Here is a 19,983-nt window from a genome sequence, read left to right on the forward strand (position 1 = left end):
TGTGCGGCATGATGAGGTTCAACATTCAAAATGAGAGCTGTAATGCTTAAAATATAAACCACTGCAAAAATAATTCAGTGATTAACATAACTTTTTTTTTACTGACAGCCGAGCTTAAAAGAACAATTGTGCTGTTTATTGTTATTAAATCACTAGTCATTGAAAAATATGTATTTAATTTTGAGTTATTCTCTTACAATGGCGTGTTAACAAGCATTATCTAAAAACAATGAGCCATTTAAAGCCATTATTTTCCCATCTGGTGGATGACTATGCCCATTCACTGTTGTATTGTATTGCTTGATTCAAATTACAATGTGTATAAATGACAACAAAATAGCTATGATTGCTACTTTTTAAATACAAAAACATAAAACCATCAGAATATCCATCAATATATCGGCAACACCAGAAAATCATAGAAACGAAGCACAGCACATAAAAAGTTCCTATATATAAAACACCATGCAGAATCATAGCGCTGTGTGTTAACCCACAAACGTATGTTAGCAGAAACACACAATCATGCAACACACAATTTTAGTTTCACCACTTAATTGCCTTACTGGCCTCACTGCTTTTGTCATGTGTAATTGGTTGTCATGACAAACACTCAGCCTATTCATAGCTTAGAGGCTTGTGTAAAAAGTAAAAACCCCTCTGAAAAAAACATTTGAAGATAGTACACAGAAGATTTTTGATAAAAGCTTTCTGCGTCTCGGAAAGCCAGGAATTAAGGGAATGATAGATAGCCGGTTATTTCTCTTTGCCTTCAATAATCTGTCAGACTAATGCAGGCAAACTCCTTGACAAAATGGACACCAGAATTCAGTAAGAAGAAAACAGTTATTTAGTATGACTAAGAGCCCTAAAAATACATTATAAAAAATACATTTTGAGGGAGGACTCAAGCATTCTACCTCTGCTGAGGGAAGTTAAATCGCTTTTCTGGTGTTTTTATACTGAAAGAAAATGTAAGAACACACAGTAAATCATTTGTATTCATATAATACAAATACACTGAAAAGCATGCTTTTACTTAGATTTAAAGGGTTTTTCTATAGAGACAAAGTGTAGTCATGACATGTTGGCTCCAACACAGCAGACAGCATTCTCCAAGACCTCCAGCCATGTGTTACCTAAATACATGAATTATTTATGTTAGAAGGAATGAGTAGATATGACTCTAAGGTATGTGAGGGGGATACCTATATCTATGGTTATGATAGATATTGGTACAGATATTTGTTCTTATTCTGATTAAATTACATATGTTCTTTTATGTAGAGCAGAGAGCTATGATGTATGAGGTGAACACATCGTCAATATGCTAAATCTATAAATAGCTCCATATGTTGCTCCTCTTTCGATCAGCCATCACGGCAATTATGTTTCAAATGAAACTAGGCTGAGTGCGCATGGCAGTGAAGTGTTTATGTTTTTTTATCATGCAACAACCGCAGTGGTGAAGCAAAGAGTACATGTACTTGTGTTAACGTCAACCCAGTGTTGTTTACACAAAGTAGATGAAATAGAAATGGGTACAACATAAAAGAGTCACTGATCCATCTGTTAATCAATTCTATTTATCCTTTCATCTATTTCAAATCTGATATTTTTGTAATTCTTATTGTAAGTTATCTGTGACCTCTAAGTCGGAGTGATGCCACTGAAGTCATGAATAACCGTGGTCTTTTGTAACAAACCCTCATTCAGCTTCATTGATTTCAGCTACTTCAACAAGGTACGTGGATATTTTAATAAAGGAACGTTTCAAGGCTTTGTGAGACCAAGACATGTTTTCATTTCAATTGCAATCTGATTGTACACCTTTTTGTAGGGACACATCACATCACATTTCATTGAGCTGGCACATTTATGCAAAGCGACTTTTGCATAAAGACTTTTGCAAAAAAAATTGCATAAAAATTGCACGCACTGTGCAATCACGACCTATCTCAATTACTGACCTTGAATAAGTCAGACCTTGATTTTTGTTATTATTAATCTGCCATGGTGTAACAGGTGCATGTCCAGTCTGGAACTGATGATGTGTAAACTCTTTGCCAGATTTCAATGGGTTAGCATGCAGGCATGTTTTATTGAGGGGTACTCACAGTGAGGGAGAAGTAAGCCAATCGGGCACCATTTGGCTAAAACATGGTGGCCAGTAAAATGTTTGTTTTAAAAAAAACATTGTCAAAAAGCGAGTTCATTGTTAAAGGAGTCTGAGTGACATAAACACCTTCGTCCAATGGTGATTGGATGACATCTTTCCACCAGTTGACGACATACACAGTCATTTTGTTGTAAGCTAGCCATTTACTTGACCTTTAATAATGTATTCATCATACCTTTATCAGTGACTTAGACGCCAAATATTCAGTTTTTAATTACAGGCTAATGGCTGCGCCTTATTCCTTCAGGGTATCAACCATTTCCTGACATTTTCTTTTGGCCTTATGACCTTTTGACCTACAAGAAATGAAGGAGCCAATTAGAGACTGTTAGCTGCATGCTTACACAAAGCATTCCTTGGATCCTGATTGAAGGCCTTCTTACACACCACTAAGCCTCCAAACACCTCCCCCCCCCCTCCCGCACACACAAACACCACACAGTAGCCTTTCCCTAAATATTTTTGGTAACCAGGGTGACAGGCCAAACAGAGGGAATAAGAATGGAAGGAAATTGATTTCATTGGATGGGAAGGTGAGGAGAAGATTGTTTCGCAGAAATGGGTTTATTCAGGTGTGATAGAAATGTAGGGCAAGCTACCGTAGCGACGAGCAACAACATGAAAATCATCAATACCTCACTCATTCACACTCTGAAAAGACTTGAACCCTTTCAGACAGTTTTCATCTTTTCAACCCCATTGAGCAAATTACCTTTCACAGGCCATTATTTCTATACATAAGCTCTCACTGTAGAGAGAGTATACTCTCCAAAATACAGGTTAATATTGCTTTTCAAAGAAAAAGAAATACAGCAGTAATAGCCAAGTAGTACAATGGTGTCCTTAGATTTTCTGAGGGTTGAATACACAATAAATGAAATCAATGGTTTCTTTGTGTGGATGTGTGACAGAGAACATGGGGGGAATTACACTAGCCTGTGCAATTATCTGAGTCAGAGATATAACACAGACAGAGAGAGAAAAAGAACAAGAGAGAATAATATATAAATAGTGAAACTAAAAGAATATAATTGAAGCTGCAGATCCTCAGGCTTCAGCCGGGATTGATTTGTTCTGACTGATTGATTGATTTAGTTCAGACAAGCAGTGAGTTGGCATTTTCTGTCACCCTTGAGAAAAATCAAGGCCGACAAACACTATCATTAAAGTAACTCGAAAGGCAATACTGATTTAGTCAATCACAACAGATACATGCCTTTTCCTCTAGTGAAACATGGCATAAAGTGTTCTCTCTAGTGGATCACCTTGAAGTATGTCTGTCAGAGTAAATGTGTCCTCTCAATGGAACAAAAACACGTTCTGTTTGAAAATAAATAAGCCTTTTCTATGAAACCTGAGTCATCCCCTATTTGGGGAATATGTTTACACTTCAAATGTTCTTCTAAACTCAATCTTCTTTTTTATTTCCTTGTTAGGTTGTGTTTTTCAGAAACAGAAAAGACACTTTCATTCTGCTCTGAGGTGTTTTGGTCTTTTCTCTCACCTAAAGTTGTGAGATTAGATGTTGCTGTTTTTATTATCATCTTGCCTCTTCATGATTGCTTCATCCTTTAAAAAAGAATCCACTACAGTTGTTTGAATCACAAAGTAATATGACTCTTCTGATTTAAAAACTGATGGACTGCATTATTTGTTTCACAGAATCACCCGGATAAGCCAGACGTGAGGTTTTGGGATGTGATCAAAAAAAGGCTTGTTCTGAAATGTCACACTCAGATGCTAACTAGACCTGAAGCTGTTGATTTCTCAGCTTTACAGAGTGCTGCTGGGCACAGAGGTGTGGGTGTGACACCGGATGGAAAACAAACAAATCTACTGTGGCCTGTGTTTGGCAGCTGCTCCTTTAAGCTCACAAACAGGAAACACACACACATATCAATCTCTTCTGTCACGGTATCCCTGTCTCCATGGTAACCCCCTTAAACTACAGCTGTCTGATGGAGGATTGACTGGGGTAAGTTACTGTGATTCATATTTTTTTAATATTTGCATATAGGCCAACATACAACTGCAAAATATGCTGAGCATTTGGACAATTGTTTGTAATAACCATTGACTTCAGGTTTCAGTTTGTCTGTACATAGTGTGTAATGACACCAATTTCCTTCCAATATCATCTCACATTAACAGAGATGTTGTTTTTTATGAACTGACATTACTTCCATAGATCCCTCACAAACTATTTCTCTCTTCTCTGCTCTAAGAGACCCTCAGGCATGTATCAGGTATGTTTATACTGAGTGACATTTTGTAGATGTCCACATTGGAGACAGGTTCATATTGATCTGGTCTTAGAAAGGGGACGGGGGATTGATCGTAATTTGTGACAGACCTATTTCCTAAACTCATCAGCCTGCCTCTCTAAGAATGCCCCAGGTCATGCAAAAATAAAAGAAGGAAAACAACCCGTATCCCGTGGCCTAATAAATCAATGCACAAGGCAGAGAATAACTGGCAGCTCTGAAGAATATAAACAAAATCACTGGGACTTTCTTTATCAAAATGAAACATCTTTGGATCTGATAATCCGTGGATGTAAATGTAGATTGCTAGATTGAGATGTTACATTCACTACTGTGTCTGGGTGGGTGCTATGACACATGCAGAAGAGTTACTGTTGATTCAAAACCAATCAAAAGGAGATTAAAATCATTCTTTAAGATAAAGTTAACTGTGACAATATATCAGGCCATCTTTAATCGTGATTGTTCTCTGGAAGCTGTGTGTGTGTGTGTGTGAGAGGGACAGACAAACAGGCAGACAGATATTTAGACAAGATTTAGAGGGATGGTACATACAAAATAATGTAAAAACACACTAACTAATCTAATGTAACGCTCCATTAAAAATAAATGAACCTTGAAGTAACACCATCCCAATGAAAAGGTCATTACTCTAATAAGTGGCAGTTTGCAGCCTTTGTGAGCTGTAAAGGTTGTCTGGCACTTTGATGTATTTTAAAGCAACATGAGACATCTAACGGAGCTTTTAGCAAAACTGCAGGTGCATCTTTCAACAAAAAATTGGTTATTGGTGCTGTGTGGTCAAACTGAATTCATTATGAGGCAACATTTGTCTATAGTTGTAAACAAACCAAAGAGTATAGACATATAGCATGTAAGTGTTGACGAGTGAAAAATTGTCATGCAACCTAATATAATCAACCTCTGTATCATATTTAAAGCTTGTAAGGTAATGAGGATGTTGTTATTTATGAAGTTAATTTAAATATACTCTATTATATAGATTGTTTATGTCATTTTTTTGTATAACAAACCATTGTATCTCTTTGGTTATGAGATTAATTAAATCAACCTGTGTGTAAAAAGACACCTAAAGCCTTATGATTAATTTGTTTATAGATTGCTTTCATTTGACTATTACGCATGCTTAAGGAATGGTCATGCCAATAAAAGGTAAAATGACAAATATATGACTAGATATGTCATTGTGCAATTATTTCTCTGAAAGATTACTATTCATTTGAAAAAGAGAACACAAGCAGCTGACTTTTCCATGCTTATTTAGAAGGAATCATAACCTGCATGTCGTTTTGTGACAACAGTGTTAAGAAACCTTCTGCACTGGCTTACATGTAATTTAATAATAACAGGAGAACGTCTTCACAGCAATACAAATACCAGTAGTGTCAGCAAAAATGTACAATACAATTGCAACTGCTCATTCTGAAAAATGAAAGTAGCAATCTGGAAAGCTTATGCTTATCATTTCAAATGATAGACATTTTGGATTGACAATGCAAAAAAGGTTTTATTGAGCAAAGTGACTTGTTTAGACAAAGCAAGACGGACAGATACATGTCAGGCTGTGGGCTATGGAGTGTCAACGTTTCTGTTCCAGCTGGAGACAACACCACAGGATGTAATGGGACATGGTCTGACACTGGCTTGAGTGAAGAACTGTCTTCTCTTCTTTTTGTTAAAAGCGATAGCTACTTAAAGCAGAACAAAGCGGCTTCAGTCTGTCACATCTTAATCACAGTAGAAGTCCATGTTCTGAAAAGAAAAGGGATTTTAAGATGAATGTTGACAACCACCTATCAGTCCAGAAACAGAAAGTATGCATCTGAGATATTACAGATATTTTAGACTGAAATGTTTATTATAAAAGGATAAATATACGCACAGTTGTGGCGACCTTAACGGTGTTTTCAATAAACTTCTGTGTCTCGTTCACCATAGTTGCAGGGAAGTATCCAACGATGCCCATCTGGTCCACGTAGCGCTCACTGTAAACCTGACAGCAAAAATAACATGTTCAATATATATATGCTCAATGCGTTTGACCTTCCTGGCTTAATTTGAATGTATTCAAGATGTGTGTTACATTTAGCTTCAAAGACCAAATGTCAAATGTCTTTCTTGACATTTTGTTCTTGTCGAAAAGGAAAGCAAGAACAATCCTATTTGTTTGTAACAGCTGCTGCATGTCCTCTCTTGCATTTATAACTGATTGTAAGCTGCACTTAGTAACACAAATGCACATACACTTCCAGACCAGAAGACTCCGGCTCCCTCCTCTGGTATGAGTTTAGAATACACATAAACCTTCTGACCCAGCCTAAGGTTGATGAATCTGCAGTCAGGAGCTATGAAGTCATCCAGGACTGTGGCCATGGATACAACATCTAAAAAAGAGGAAATACACATTTACAACAACTTATCAATAACATGCATTTGATTGCCATGGTTTTAACTACAGTTTTGTGGACACACACTGCTCCATGCTTCTCTTCAATGCACTGACTTACATGAGCATTCTGCATCTCCACAAATCTTGTTGTCTGCTAGTTTATCCATATGGACGGCCCCCGCAGTCTCCTGCAGAAGTCCCACACAGAGCAGAATCACCAGTGGAAAACTCATGCTGACAGAAAGAGCTGAACCAAGAGAGTGTTGTTTGTGTATGAGTGTGAATGTGGACGTTTGAAGAAACTGGAGGCTGAAAACCTTCCCATAACAGTTTTCTCAGTGAGGACTGAATGGGCCGAGCCCTGACACAGAGGCTGGCTGACCAATCAGCGTTGGATTTCAGAAATGCCCCACTGTGAAAGTATTCATTTCCCACAGGGGAGTTGGCTGACTTTTCTCAGATCTTAGTCTCTTTGAAGGAACAAGCGCAGGCAGAGTTTAGATGAAGTGTTTGTCTTGAGCTTTGTGCAAAAGTCCATGTGCTGAAATAAGCATTTTAACAATATAATAACTTATAAGGGATTTTACATTACTGGAGGAAAAATCTAAGTTGAAGTGCAACTTCTTAAATGAGTTTAAACAATGAAGAACTGAGTTACTCTGTTTTCTGTCAAACTAACATTCAGCAATGGTGATTTGATTCTAAAAGCCTGTGTATCTTTCTGGTTCAAATATACAGTTAAAACAAAATTGTAAAAATGCCAAGGAACAAATAAACTTAAGAAATCACTCTACACAGGATGTGATAATGTTGGGAAATTCACAACTAATTATCTGTAATTTTAACAACTGGAGCAAATGTAATGTAAGCTTTCTGGCAACAACTTGTTCAATTCAAAATCTAGACCAGTTGTTTTCCGAGACAAATTAGTTAAATCAATTCAACCAAACCTAGTCTAAGTTACATTTCAAAAGGTCCACACGTTCAGAAAATTGTTATACCAACTTATGGAGTTAGACCCACTTCCAAAGGGTGTCAAAAATGATGGCCTATAATCATTCTGAACCTTGTCTAATCTACTAATATTTGTTATTGCAACCCTTTCTGTCCACTCAAGAGGTGTCAAATGTCCATGGAGTTTTGAGAAATATAGGGGTTATATACTCCACCCAACACATGATGGTGCTTGTCCTCTATGGACAACACAATATAACCACTCAATGTGTTTATATGTTTCTTTTAGCCATGCAGGTACAACAATAACAGTCTGGCAAAACCAGTGTTATCGTTGCAATACTGTGGGATTCATCAAAGTCTCAGACTGTGGGACTCCCCTCAGACAAAGCTTGGAAAAAGGCGCCACCTCAAGATTATTTCTTGTTTTGCTCAAATCCTGGATGCTTACTTGATATGTTATTTGATCTCATAGACACTAAACAATTAAGTAAAGATAGCCTAAGCATTCTGTTGACATAACTTCGAAATACAAAGGTCTGTCTTAAAGTGTTATTAATGTATGACTCTGGGAAAATGTAAAACGGTTTATGCAATCTTTTTTGATAAGTAGTTTAATAACGTATGTGATATTGGTTTTACATCCATTCACTTTCAAGAAAATATGAAGCCTTCCTGTTCCTTCTACTGAAATCTCTGTTGTAGTGCTGTTGGATAGGGAAGATGATATGTGTTAGTATGCACAACATTAATGGATAAGCCAAACTAAATGTAGGGTTGGGTTGGGTATAGGCCTTCAGTCTCGGTGTATTTACTGTATTATGAAACAGAAAGTAAATTAATGTCATCTACGTCACACTGATTAACAAGTATTTTTGAGTGAGTTAACATACCCTTTGTGGAAAAAACTAAAAAACCACTTCGTTTTTATTATCTGACCTTTTCTGTGTTATTAGAATATGTGAATATTATATTTCCACAATATTCTGAATATGCAGAGGTGGGAAGTAGTGGAGTACAAATACTTTGTTACTGTACTTAAGTACATTTTTGTTTTTACTTCTAACATTTTTAACACAAATATCTGTACTTTCTACTTCTTACTTCAAAACAGGCTGGTGTGGTGACCACCTATTTAACCACTGGGACATCATTCAAACTTGGAACTACAGTTGCGGTTATTGTTCCCACACGGACATGTTATGGGTTACCTATAAATAGTGTGTACCCTCTTGGCTCTTTCTTGTCGACCCGGGCTGCGACCCGACAACATGTCCTTTGCAGTTTGTGAATAAATCACTATTCTTGCACCGCCCCTGACTCCATATCTTTCGGCACTACACTGGTTACTTTATTTTAATCTGCGTTAATGTGTACTATGACTGAATAAGAAAAGCCTCAAAATGTAACCTATGGGTAAAATATTGGTATATTACTAAGTTGATGACATATTTTTTGATCTTGTGTAATTTTTTGGAATCGTCTGATGCAAACCTGTGTAAAACTGAGTTAACATGTGGTTGACCGCTGTGAGAACCTGCGTAGCCAGGCTGGCGGGGTTTAAACCTACATAGTTTTGGAAGTAGGAAAATGATATCAACCGCCCATTCGCGCTGCTAAGTTGTCAAATCAAGCACACCCCATTGACATTTAGAGCTATGACGTAGGCAGGCTGTAAACTCAAAGCGACGGTGTTGGACGGGGCTGTTATTGTTCGGTTTGAAGAGTTTGCGGGCGGTCGGTCCTTTGTTTTTATTTAGGGGGTTGTAAGCTACCACTAGCAGAATAACTCGTCTCAAAAACCATCACCTGCAAGCCTGGGCTGAGGTTTATTTTAATGATATAGCAGCATTTCAAACCAGGTAGTGGTAAGCTTACAAGTCCCCAAAATAAGCTGATGGATTCGCGGGTATCGGAGTTGTTTGGTTCAGGAAATGACTCTGGATCTCAAGATGTTGCGTCCAATGTTTTGCCGGGAAACAGCTATGGGGTAGCCCTAAAAAAATCATGTGTAAAGATGCACAAGAAGTCCAAATCGCGATTCGCCCGCAACTTCAAACCAAGCAATAACCCACCATATCTACCTCCGGAGGTAAGCCTGCAATTAAGCCCACAACTAGCTTCACGGCTAGTTAAAGCTATTACGAAGCAAAGTATTGTAATTTTGAACGTCATTGTGTGCATGTTGAGGCATTCTAAAACCTAATTCCAGATTATAATACATTCCCTGTCTCCGATATGCTTCCTTGAATTGTGTTGGACATAACAGGCAGTGACACGTAGCTCGTCGGTAACTATAACTTAATGGAAAATGAATTAGATGCATACCTTCTGCTTACATTAGCAATGTAATGTAACAATGCTCGTTACATTACACACATTCCCAGTAGTTCTACAGTAAAAAGACCTGTGTTCATTAATAGCAGCTTGAAGGCTAGTATTTTGCTAGCTAGCTAACTAACGGAGGCGGAACAGCTGTGTTTGTAAATATGTTATGGGGGGCGGTGTGTATTCTGTCGGGTCAAAGCTAGCGAATCTTACTATTACTGTCCCTGACTCAGTACTGTGTTACTACACACTGATTACTGGTTTACAATGAGTAATACCTACAATTACATACTTGACATTGAATCCCTCAATAACATGACAAAATAATGTTGAAAAAGTTTTGACCTCAAAGCCAAACTAATTTAACCTAAAGCAAAATAAAAGCATTTTATAAATAACTTTTTACATAATATATAATAAAGACTATCTTGGGCATATTTTCCCTAAAGGTAAGCAATAAGCAGCATTTTGCCAGCTCTATGCTCATATCTTTATGTGTTATGGGACATGTCTCAACATACCCCATGGCCTCAGTGGTTCTCTCACCTTTGTTACCAGCTCCATTGTTCTGCAGTGAACACACTTTTTAGTATACATTTTGGATACTAGCTAGCATTTAGATATGCGTGTGCTTTGTCTAATTACACATTAAGAATGTATGTATTAAGGCTAACTAAGCAGGTTGTATAGTTCTCGGTGACAACCTATTCACAGAATGACCCCTCATTCAGTCAGATTGCTTTTCTTTGTGTCTTTTAACAAATCAATAGCCTGTTGTCTCACTTCGCTACAGTCTGACAGCTTTTGTTCCTGTTCTGTCTCTTTCTTTCTCTCCTTGTCTATCAGGCTGAAGAGGGAAATATAGAGTACAAGGTAAGCAAATTATGTGTCATTCAAGATTGTACTGTGTTCTAAAATATATGATGGTTTTATTCATAATAAAATATGTCAGAATAAGTGCATTCTTGCATTATATACCATGAAAACTGAACACCACAGGCACAGTGGATAAGCTCGAGCAGTTATTGTATCTGCACTACTCCTGCTAGATCAACATGCAATATTGTATATAAGATGTTTGTATAGCCCCAACCCTACCGTAACTGTTTGTAATGCTAGTTATTTGCACTACAAGTATTAAACCACGGACGAGACCCATTTGAATCTCTATCATCCAGGTTTAAGTTCAGCAGACATTTCCATTGTCTTTCCTTTTTCTAGCTCAAGCTAATAAACCCCACACAATACCGCTTCGAGCACCTGGCTACGCAGATGAAATGGCGACTGCAGGAAGGTCGAGGCGAAGCTGTCTATCAAATAGGTGTTGAGGATAACGGCATTTTGGCGGGACTATCAGAGGAAGATTTGAGAACATCACTAAATACGCTCCATGAGCTGGCAGAGAAGTAAGTCAAGTTTACAAATTCACATTTTATTGGAAGCTAAGTGTATTGTAACTGTTTGGTGTCAAGTCACAAGCCTATCCAAACATACTGTTAATACAAATCTGCTAATAACAACAAAGCAATTGTCCAATTGGCCAATATGAATGCATACTATAAGCAACACCTGGTTACTTGAATTATGTATTTGTGTTTTGATTTCTAACAGGGTTGGAGCCGACATCACTGTTCTCAGAGAAAGAGAGGTGGACTTTGACTCGGATGTGCCTCGTAAAATTGCTGAAGTTCTCATCCGCAAGGTGCCAGATGACCAGCAGGTAAGTTGGGGCCACTGTGAAGAGATGTTGTTGATTTGTTCATAATTCAAATGTTAACCCTGCTCATTCTTTGTGTTTCTCCTGCAGTTCTTGGACTTGCGAGTAGCTGTTATAGGTAATGTGGACTCGGGAAAGTCCACTCTGTTAGGTGTCCTGACACAGGGGGAGCTGGACAATGGACGGGGAAGAGCGAGGCTAAACCTCTTCAGACATCTACATGAGATCCAGACTGGACGCACTTCCAGCATCAGCTTTGAGATCCTTGGCTTCAATAGCAAAGGGGAGGTGAGAAAAGATCGAAAGGCAGAAAATAAATAATGTGTTTTCTAGTAATATCCTATTTCATATTTGTTTTATAAATAGCAACACAAGTTAAAATCACAGGGTTGCATTATCAAGATACTCAAGTAGTTCAGACAAGTTGATATGGTTTTCTAAATAGTGATATAAAGAGGAAAGAAAGTTTAATTGACTGACACGGACCTCACCTCAAAAACTCACCTCGTCAAACTAGCTTTTAATGTGTGATTGTTGTTTTATTGACTTGAATGTGACTTTTACTATATTTATTTGTTGTCCTTTTTTTACTACCTCTGTAAAGCGACTCTGAGCACCTGTAAAAGCGCTTACAAAATAAATACATTATGAATGCAATGTATTGTTAATGCTTCATGTAATGTGAGTGACTAATCTAGTCTGAGCTATATTTCAAATGAATAACTGAGGAATATGGTTTTTAGTTTAGATCATGACACTCAATACATATTGGCTTCTTTTCCCAGGTTGTGAATTACAGCGAGTCTCGGACAGCAGAGGAGATTTGTGAGAGTGCCTCTAAAATGATCACATTCATAGATCTGGCGGGTCACCATAAATACCTGAAGACCACCATCTTTGGCCTCACCAGCTACTGTCCTGATTTCGCTATGCTGGTCGTCAGCGCAAATACCGGCATTGGTGAGCATTCATTGGTTCATTTAAGTTTAATTATTGTTTGTTGAAATAAAAGTGTTGAGGTGTCTTTATTTGTGCCCTTAATCTAGTGACTTTACTATTTAAAAAAAGACAAGTTGAAAGTATATCTGTCACAGGGAGAGAGGCAGGTAATAGACACTTGCAGGGCGAGTCTGACGGACAGCCTATGTTTGTGTACACTTTTAGTAGACTTGGCCAGCTGTGACTTTGCATGTGATATTTGATCTTATGTAACTGACCACCGTTCTTCCACAGCCACTGCTGTCCCTGCCTGCCACTACTCAAATACCATCCATTAATGTTAGTCCTCTGACCTGCTGGAAGTCACTCTGTATCTCCCTCCTTGCATGAAGCTGAAAATCTTCAACTTACAACCAACTTTTAACTTTTCGTTCTTGTCCCATAGAAAATTATTCAGATGAACTTTGCGCTGCGCTGTCTTTAGTGGGTATTTATTGTCACGTTGACCTAACATTTGCAAAACGTATTCTGATTATTTGAATTCTGTATGCATCACATGCTTTCAACAACCCAGACCTTTTATGATAACAGCAGCTGAGACTGAGTGCAGGAAGTAATTACCACTAAAGTCCAGAAAGGACTTTTGAAGCCTGACGAGTTAAAACCGGTTGGACAGGCTATGCTGCTCTTGCTTTGCTTGTAAAAGACAAGTTGCTTGTTTACTGTCTTTATTTATGTTTATTGCTTTAATACTATTATACAAATTGATTTGGTTTTGTACATTTTGCAAAACAAAATCCTGTCAGAAGTGGGATTCGAACCCACGCCTCCAGAGGAGACTGCGACCTGAACGCAGCGCCTTAGACCGCTCGGCCATCCTGACGTAAAACAGGCTGTAATGGCTGTGCGTAATCTCTTTCAGGAGGGGGAGGGGTTGGGCGCTTTGGAATGCACAGCATGTGTGCCCAGATAAGAACACAATGTTAACAACGTGTGACCTCCTGTAAAGAATCCATGTGCTTTGTAAGCAAAAGCCTTAAATAACATGAGGTGATGAGGAACCCATATTTCTGTGTTGCTTCTTTTTGAAAGAGGTAAAGAAACATGTAGATGAAACATAAGCCTTGGACACAACACATGTTTCTCAGACCAACCTGTAGTAGTAGCTGGATAACCTGTAGAGTGTGCTGTGTTTGTGTGGGTGTCTTTTAGGGTGAGGGGAAATGGGGTTAAGAACGAGGACTTCCTTAGCTACGTAACAGACGGAAAGGGAACACAGTGTCTGCAACCCTAGAGCAACAGCTTGAATTATAAAACAGGGAAATGAATATGTGTAATGCATAGGACTTGTCTTAGGTTATATCTGTGACGAGCCAAATATCTTTACACCTACACGAAGGGTGAGGATATTTTCCTATGCACCTTGACTTTGGATGCACTGAAAATAACACACCCAAAAAAACAACCCGCTGATGAGGAGAATTTAAGTCAACCTGTATGGGTCAGTCCCCTTGAACTCTTTTGAGATGTAGGTTGCCTTGAGTGCTATATCTGAACTGATACATAATCTCCATAAACATACACACTGTACCAATATCACTTTCTCTCACACGTCGTCATTTACAAACGAACAGGACACATGCCTCCAGGACTCTGCTTCCCCTGTGAGAAGTCTGTGTTTAAAACAGAAAGCATTAATTACATAATTAATATAAAGTGTTAAATATTCCTGTATTGATATCCTACCTTTGATGGCTACAATCATACGTCATGTTACATTCTATCTGTTCTTATCATTTGTGTACATTCTATTTCGACCCTCTGACTCACAGTAAGAGACAGAAGATAAGCAGTGTTAACAGTCCTGTCCCTCAAGGATGTGGATTTCGATTCATGTCCATTAATTGCAAATTCATCTGTATATGAACATCATGCACAATATAAATCAATATTGCATTTGTGCACTTGTGAAACCAAGCTTAAATATGTGAAGTGGTGCCCCTAACTGACTCATTTAAGAAGCCCTACACCTAACGAAATCCCTTCTTCTTCTTCTCCTTTCTCTTTTCCAGCTGGTACAACACGGGAGCATCTTGGGATTGCCATGGCCCTGAAGGTGCCCATCTTCATCGTCATCAGTAAAGTAGACCTCTGTATGCGAGCCACAGTGGAGCGCACCGTGCGGCAGTTGGAGCGTGTCCTGAAGCAGCCGGGCTGTAACAAGGTGCCCATGGTTGTGAGCAGCACGGACGATGCCGTCACAGCAGCACAGCAGTTCGCACAATCACCCAAGTATGGAACAATAAGATAAACTTAACTGAGTGTGTCAATGAACTGTTTGTTTTGGGTGTGCCCACTCTATAATGTAACACTCGTATACAAGTATAATGTAAAAACTGGCCAGTAGGGCTGTAGTCAACCAAAGAATATCTTTGTCAACTGAAATTATATCTAGTTTTTAACCAATCGATTGCTTGATAGGGGAAAGGGCAACAAAAAAATCTGCTTATTATCTCTAGATCAAGGTTGGTAAACATAGGCCGTCTGTTTTTAGTTGTAGCCGAGAGATCAGCACGATATCACAGGTTGTACATCATCTGTTTTGTAAATTGATTATTCATTAATTATGAATGTTTTCACACAATACTTTAACACTCAAAAGAAAGGAAACCTTGTTGTTATTTATCGGTTATTACGCAGCGGCTTTAGTCGTCCTACCCACTTGAAATCAAAGTATGTGTTCTGATCACTTGCTTTTACTCTCTGGCAGCATCACACCCATCTTCACCCTGTCCTGTGTGACTGGAGAGAGTCTAGACTTGATCAAGGTCTTTCTAAACATCATCCCTCCTCTCAGCAACAGCAAGGAGCAGGAGGAGCTTATGCAACAGCTAACTGAGTTTCAGGTATGACCGTGATGGAGTTTAATAATGCATGGAAGTGATCAGCTGGCCCAGAGACACTCTTGCAGACGCAGTGTAAATACACATGTTTTTGACTGACACCAGTGCGCATTATTACAGGTGGATGAGATATACACAGTGCCAGAGGTGGGGACTGTGGTGGGAGGAACTCTGTCCAGGTCAGTGTGTGGAAATGCTAACCTTATGTTCATCTGTACAACACTGTTTTCTGTTTATTATGGACTTTTTCTCTGACCAACTGTCCTCTCTGAATGTGCAGTGGTATTTGCCGTGAGGGAGATGATCTTGTGGTAGGGCCCACAGACTTGGGCCAGTTCCACAAGTTAACCATCGAGAGCATCCAAAGAAACCGCTCAGCGTGCCGGGTCCTCAGGGCCGGCCAGGCGGCCACACTCGCCCTGGGCAACTTCGAACGCTCACTACTACGCAAGGTCAGACTTCTAACTCTTTCTCTCTATACTGTTTGCCTTTCTTAATATTTAGAGAGAAAACATTTAAATTGAATCAACTTTTAGGTTTCACACATGTACAAGCCCTGCATACACAGTGCACTTTAAACCATGCATTAAAGCATTCCTAGGAGATGAGTGTGGGGTGTGGTGCCTTGCTAAAGGGACCCCCACAGTAGGGCTGCATGATTTTGGGACAAGATTTTCTGACAAGTATTGCGATTGCGATTCGATTTGCGATATTTGTTTTTAAGCGACCCAACGGAAGTTAATTGTAAAATGCGGCCATAACTCCGGCTAGGAAGGTCGTATCAACGTGCTCCCGTCTCTAGCACTCTCGCAGCCCGAGCTACGAGTGAAAGAACTAAACTTACATGAAACTTCCGTTGGGTTGCTTTAAACTTAAAGTCAAGCTTCAGTTTAAGATTCACCCTGTAATAGAAACATGTGATGGAGCATTACTAACCTGACCCAGATGGTTTGTTTCACCAAACCATCTAGGAAAGCTCCATTGGAAGCTATTTGAAAAGGGCAGGCACTTTCAAAAATACTTGGCAGGTGATTGGATCAATCACCTTCTATCATGGGCCACTTCTGATTGGTTAACAATGGCTGGTACATGTGGAACAAAGCACTTCTGATTGGTGTGGATGACTGACAGACAAGAAGAACAAAAAAAAAAGAAAAAATGTTTAAAAAAAAAAAAAAGTTAATTTTTTTAATTTAAAATTGATTAACCGTTCAACCCTACCCCGCAGTGCAGAGGAGTTAGAACTGGCACCTCTTAAAGTAATCAATCAATCAATATCAATAGGATACGGCTGTAATAGGCCTAAGGCCTTTTAGTCGCTCATAAATAAATGAGTAGATCACTGATTCTTTATTTACTACATAGTCCAAAGTGAAGGTGATGTTTGACCAGTAGTGGTCGAGGCGGGATTTGAGACAGTTAACCGTCTTGGATGTGACAACGCTTTCTGGCAGATCATTCCACAAGTCAACCACACGCAGGCTGAAAAAGTTGCGGCGGATAGCCAGTCTTGAGTACTGTTTCTTCAACTTGAGGCAGTGTCCACGAGTCCTGGTGTTATAATCCCGTTGTAGTGGGCATGATGTTTTGTAGCTGTTGTGGAGATATTTGAAAACTTCGATCATATCTCTCCTCGCCCTTCTATAATACATACTCGGGATTTGTATGTAATGGTCCACTTTCTAAAACTTGGTCCGTTTGTGGACTTGAACTGACAATATCTGATTTGGTGCTTTATCACTGTATTTATAATTAATATTTTTATCACGAAAGATCAGATTTGTAATCTGTGTGTACGATCGTGTGTTTTCTACTTCCAGGGCATGGTGATGGTGAGTCCGGAGATGGATCCTACCATCTGCTGGATGTTTGAGGCTGAGATTGTGCTGCTCTTCCATGCCAAGACCTTCCACAAGGGCTTCCAGGTTACTGTGCACATCGGCAATGTGAGACAGACCGCAACTGTGGAAGCTGTGTGCGGCAAGGTTAGATCATCCAACTGTTGGAGTCTGAAAGATGTCCTCGACTTCAAAATTCAGATTATGTCCGACAATTCTGTTTCTTAATGCTGTTTTATTTGTTCCTCTTGTTTTGTAATTGCTTTACCACAGGAGGAGCTGAGGACAGGGGAAAAAGCAGTTGTCGTGTTCAAGTTCCTCAAGCACCCAGAATACCTGAAGGTGGGAGCTAAGCTGCTCTTCAGAGAGGGCGTGACCAAAGGCATCGGCCACGTCACCAAGCTGCAGCCCATCGCCCATTACCGGCCGTCCCAGAGCGAGGACGATGAGGCTTAAAGCTACTCTGAGAAAACAACAGAAAACACCGTCCCACCCAAAGACAAGGTGCTTTATAAACGACTTCCTGCTTTCTCCAAAGGCCACTCTGTCCTGTTCTCTGCACATTCATTACTGTCTCAGGAGACCACTGTTTTATCACCCCTTTCCAAAGCCTTGTTGTCACCCTCCGCCTCATTTGTCTCATTCAGCCTTACAGCTTATCTTAGTTTCTCTTGGCACTGATAAGAGGAAACCCCTCAGCCACCTCTGTCACATTGTGAAGGACACGTCCACAACATCTACCAACATGATGTTGAGTGTAAAGAACAGGAATGTGCTTTCACACATTTCACGTTGAAGTGCTGTTTACACAGTTTACACAGTTTACACCTTAATGCACTCCTAACACGTGCTTTTGAAAAGATCCTCACAAACTCGCACTGAAACATAAATGCCAGTTTCGATATACCTTTGGCAGATAATTGTTTACAAACAGTTGCAAGTATGAGATAGGCATTAATGTGTTACCTGTATCATCACCCCACATAGTGCCTGACTGATAAAGATGTTCTTACCTCTGTTTATTTATGTGGGATAATAGTTGATAAAAGACACAGTTTTTATATAAGCTAAACCATCTTGCTATAAGCTTTACTAGTGCTGACTAAAGGAAACGTAATGTAGGTAAAGGACCGCATTTGAGGTATGCGGAGTAAGAACCTGACTGATTTTGTGTCAGCCTGCCAAGATAATTCACATTGGCACTCACTTTGCAAGTGGTTTGTTATGTCATATGTTCAGATAGTTGTGTATTTTTTCTATCACGGATTATGCCTCACCTCACGATAGTGCAGTGGGACAGTCTCTTGCTGCCTGTCTTTAAGTGCTTTAGTTACTCAGGTCAGTTTAGATAAGGTATAAGACAGCATTCCACTCACAGAACGACTCCGAGGAGCTTTCTGTTGCTGGCTTGGTGAGAAGGAAGATAAATGATCGGGTGAGTTTTCCAAAGAGAATTTTATATTATGTAACGCTGCCTACTGATGTAGCTTTGTTTTAAAGCATTTAAAGGTACTTGACGTCGTCTCTTCACTTCAGTTACTGATTTCACTCACTTTGGGATGTTACACAGTGCCTAATGGAGCTACTGTTTGAGTAGTCTACCATTACACCCCAACGTTTTACAACTTAGTAAAACAATCTTATTAAGTTGGTGCTAGATTCCTCAAAACAGCTTTTGATGTGTAGAAGAAGACTTTGAAGATGAATGTTAGTTGCTACCCTTTGTTCGAGGCTGCTGTTGGCCTCATGTCTTTATTATAGCATGTTGTTTCGACTGTAGCATAACCTGCTGTCCCATTGACGTCCATGATAGAGGCGAAATGTGTGCCCTGTTTAGTTGCACACACTTTCTTGCTATGCTTAATTTGTGTGCACTCAGACAACTTATATGTATAGCCTTTATAAAGGGTATCAGGTGTTAGTTTGTTTATATGCAACTTGAATATTTTATAGATTTCTAGTAGTTCCAGATTTTACAATATATATTCACGTTTTTCACTGTTTTCACAGCCTTCCAAACACATCTTCACTTTTCTGAAACTAGTTTTAGAGCCCTCCCTTAAATCGAAATAAAGTGTACATTTTGATCATTATTTGGGTGAAATGCAATATTTATGTACAGATCCAGTTTGTGTTCATGATACATGAATAAAAGTTGTATTGTCTATTCCAGGTGCTTTTACCTTTGTTATGTTTTTAGTAAACAACTAAATTGCTCAGTGTTTTCAACCGTGTCATCATACACCCAGCATTTCATCTACTGGCCTGTGACAAAGTCATGACTCACGACATACAACTGAGTTTGAAAGGTTATTCCATTTAACACGCACTGCTCCTCCTAATGCGTTACACAGCTGATGCAAGACAAGGCAAGAGTCAATTCCTCATTCAGCTGTCTTTTAACACACTGAACAGGATTCCTTGTGGGAGGAAAGGGTAAACAAAACAGGA

The 19,983-nt window shown here is 39.2% G+C and overlaps 2 protein-coding genes and 1 non-coding gene across 3 annotated transcripts; 1 reads left to right on the forward strand and 2 right to left on the reverse strand.

Moving 5' to 3' along the window:
- Positions 1 to 5,785: 5,785 nt before the first annotated feature.
- Positions 5,786 to 7,172, reverse strand: LOC117560949 (otoraplin-like). The gene is made up of 4 exons (XM_034238103.1): positions 6,972 to 7,172; positions 6,709 to 6,848; positions 6,347 to 6,457; positions 5,786 to 6,216 (listed from the first exon to the last, which is right to left on the reverse strand). The coding sequence occupies exons 1-4, from the start codon at positions 7,084 to 7,086 to the stop codon at positions 6,193 to 6,195; spliced, it is 390 nt and encodes a 129-aa protein (XP_034093994.1). The 5' UTR covers positions 7,087 to 7,172; the 3' UTR covers positions 5,786 to 6,192.
- A 2,307-nt stretch (positions 7,173 to 9,479) lies between these two features.
- On the forward strand, positions 9,480 to 19,702 carry gtpbp2a (GTP binding protein 2a). The gene is made up of 12 exons (XM_034237972.1): positions 9,480 to 9,899; positions 10,982 to 11,008; positions 11,357 to 11,541; positions 11,747 to 11,855; positions 11,943 to 12,140; positions 12,638 to 12,812; positions 14,864 to 15,083; positions 15,562 to 15,697; positions 15,815 to 15,873; positions 15,975 to 16,146; positions 17,515 to 17,679; positions 17,806 to 19,702. The coding sequence occupies exons 1-12, from the start codon at positions 9,705 to 9,707 to the stop codon at positions 17,986 to 17,988; spliced, it is 1,824 nt and encodes a 607-aa protein (XP_034093863.1). The 5' UTR covers positions 9,480 to 9,704; the 3' UTR covers positions 17,989 to 19,702.
- Positions 13,592 to 13,674, reverse strand: trnal-cag. The gene has a single exon. It is a non-coding gene; the product is annotated as a tRNA-Leu (tRNA).
- Positions 19,703 to 19,983: the final 281 nt, after the last annotated feature.

This window comes from Gymnodraco acuticeps, unplaced genomic scaffold (genome assembly GCF_902827175.1).
Source record: "Gymnodraco acuticeps unplaced genomic scaffold, fGymAcu1.1, whole genome shotgun sequence".
NCBI lineage: Eukaryota > Metazoa > Chordata > Actinopteri > Perciformes > Bathydraconidae > Gymnodraco > Gymnodraco acuticeps.

Excerpts from the sequence above, each read along its gene's own strand:
- LOC117560949 (XM_034238103.1), bottom strand. The coding sequence starts at position 7,086 with ATGAGTTTTCCACTGGTGATTCTGCTCTGTGTGGGACTTCTGCAGGAG. Across the intron at positions 6,849-6,971 it reads TGGAGATGCAGAATGCTCAT|ATGTTGTATCCATGGCCACA; the intron begins GTAAGTCAGTGC and ends CCTCTTTTTTAG. Across the intron at positions 6,458-6,708 it reads GAGTCTTCTGGTCTGGAAGT|GTTTACAGTGAGCGCTACGT; the intron begins GTATGTGCATTT and ends TTTTGCTGTCAG.
- gtpbp2a (XM_034237972.1), top strand. The coding sequence starts at position 9,705 with ATGGATTCGCGGGTATCGGAGTTGTTTGGTTCAGGAAATGACTCTGGA. Across the intron at positions 12,813-14,863 it reads CAGCGCAAATACCGGCATTG|CTGGTACAACACGGGAGCAT; the intron begins GTGAGCATTCAT and ends TCTCTTTTCCAG. Across the intron at positions 16,147-17,514 it reads AACGCTCACTACTACGCAAG|GGCATGGTGATGGTGAGTCC; the intron begins GTCAGACTTCTA and ends TTCTACTTCCAG.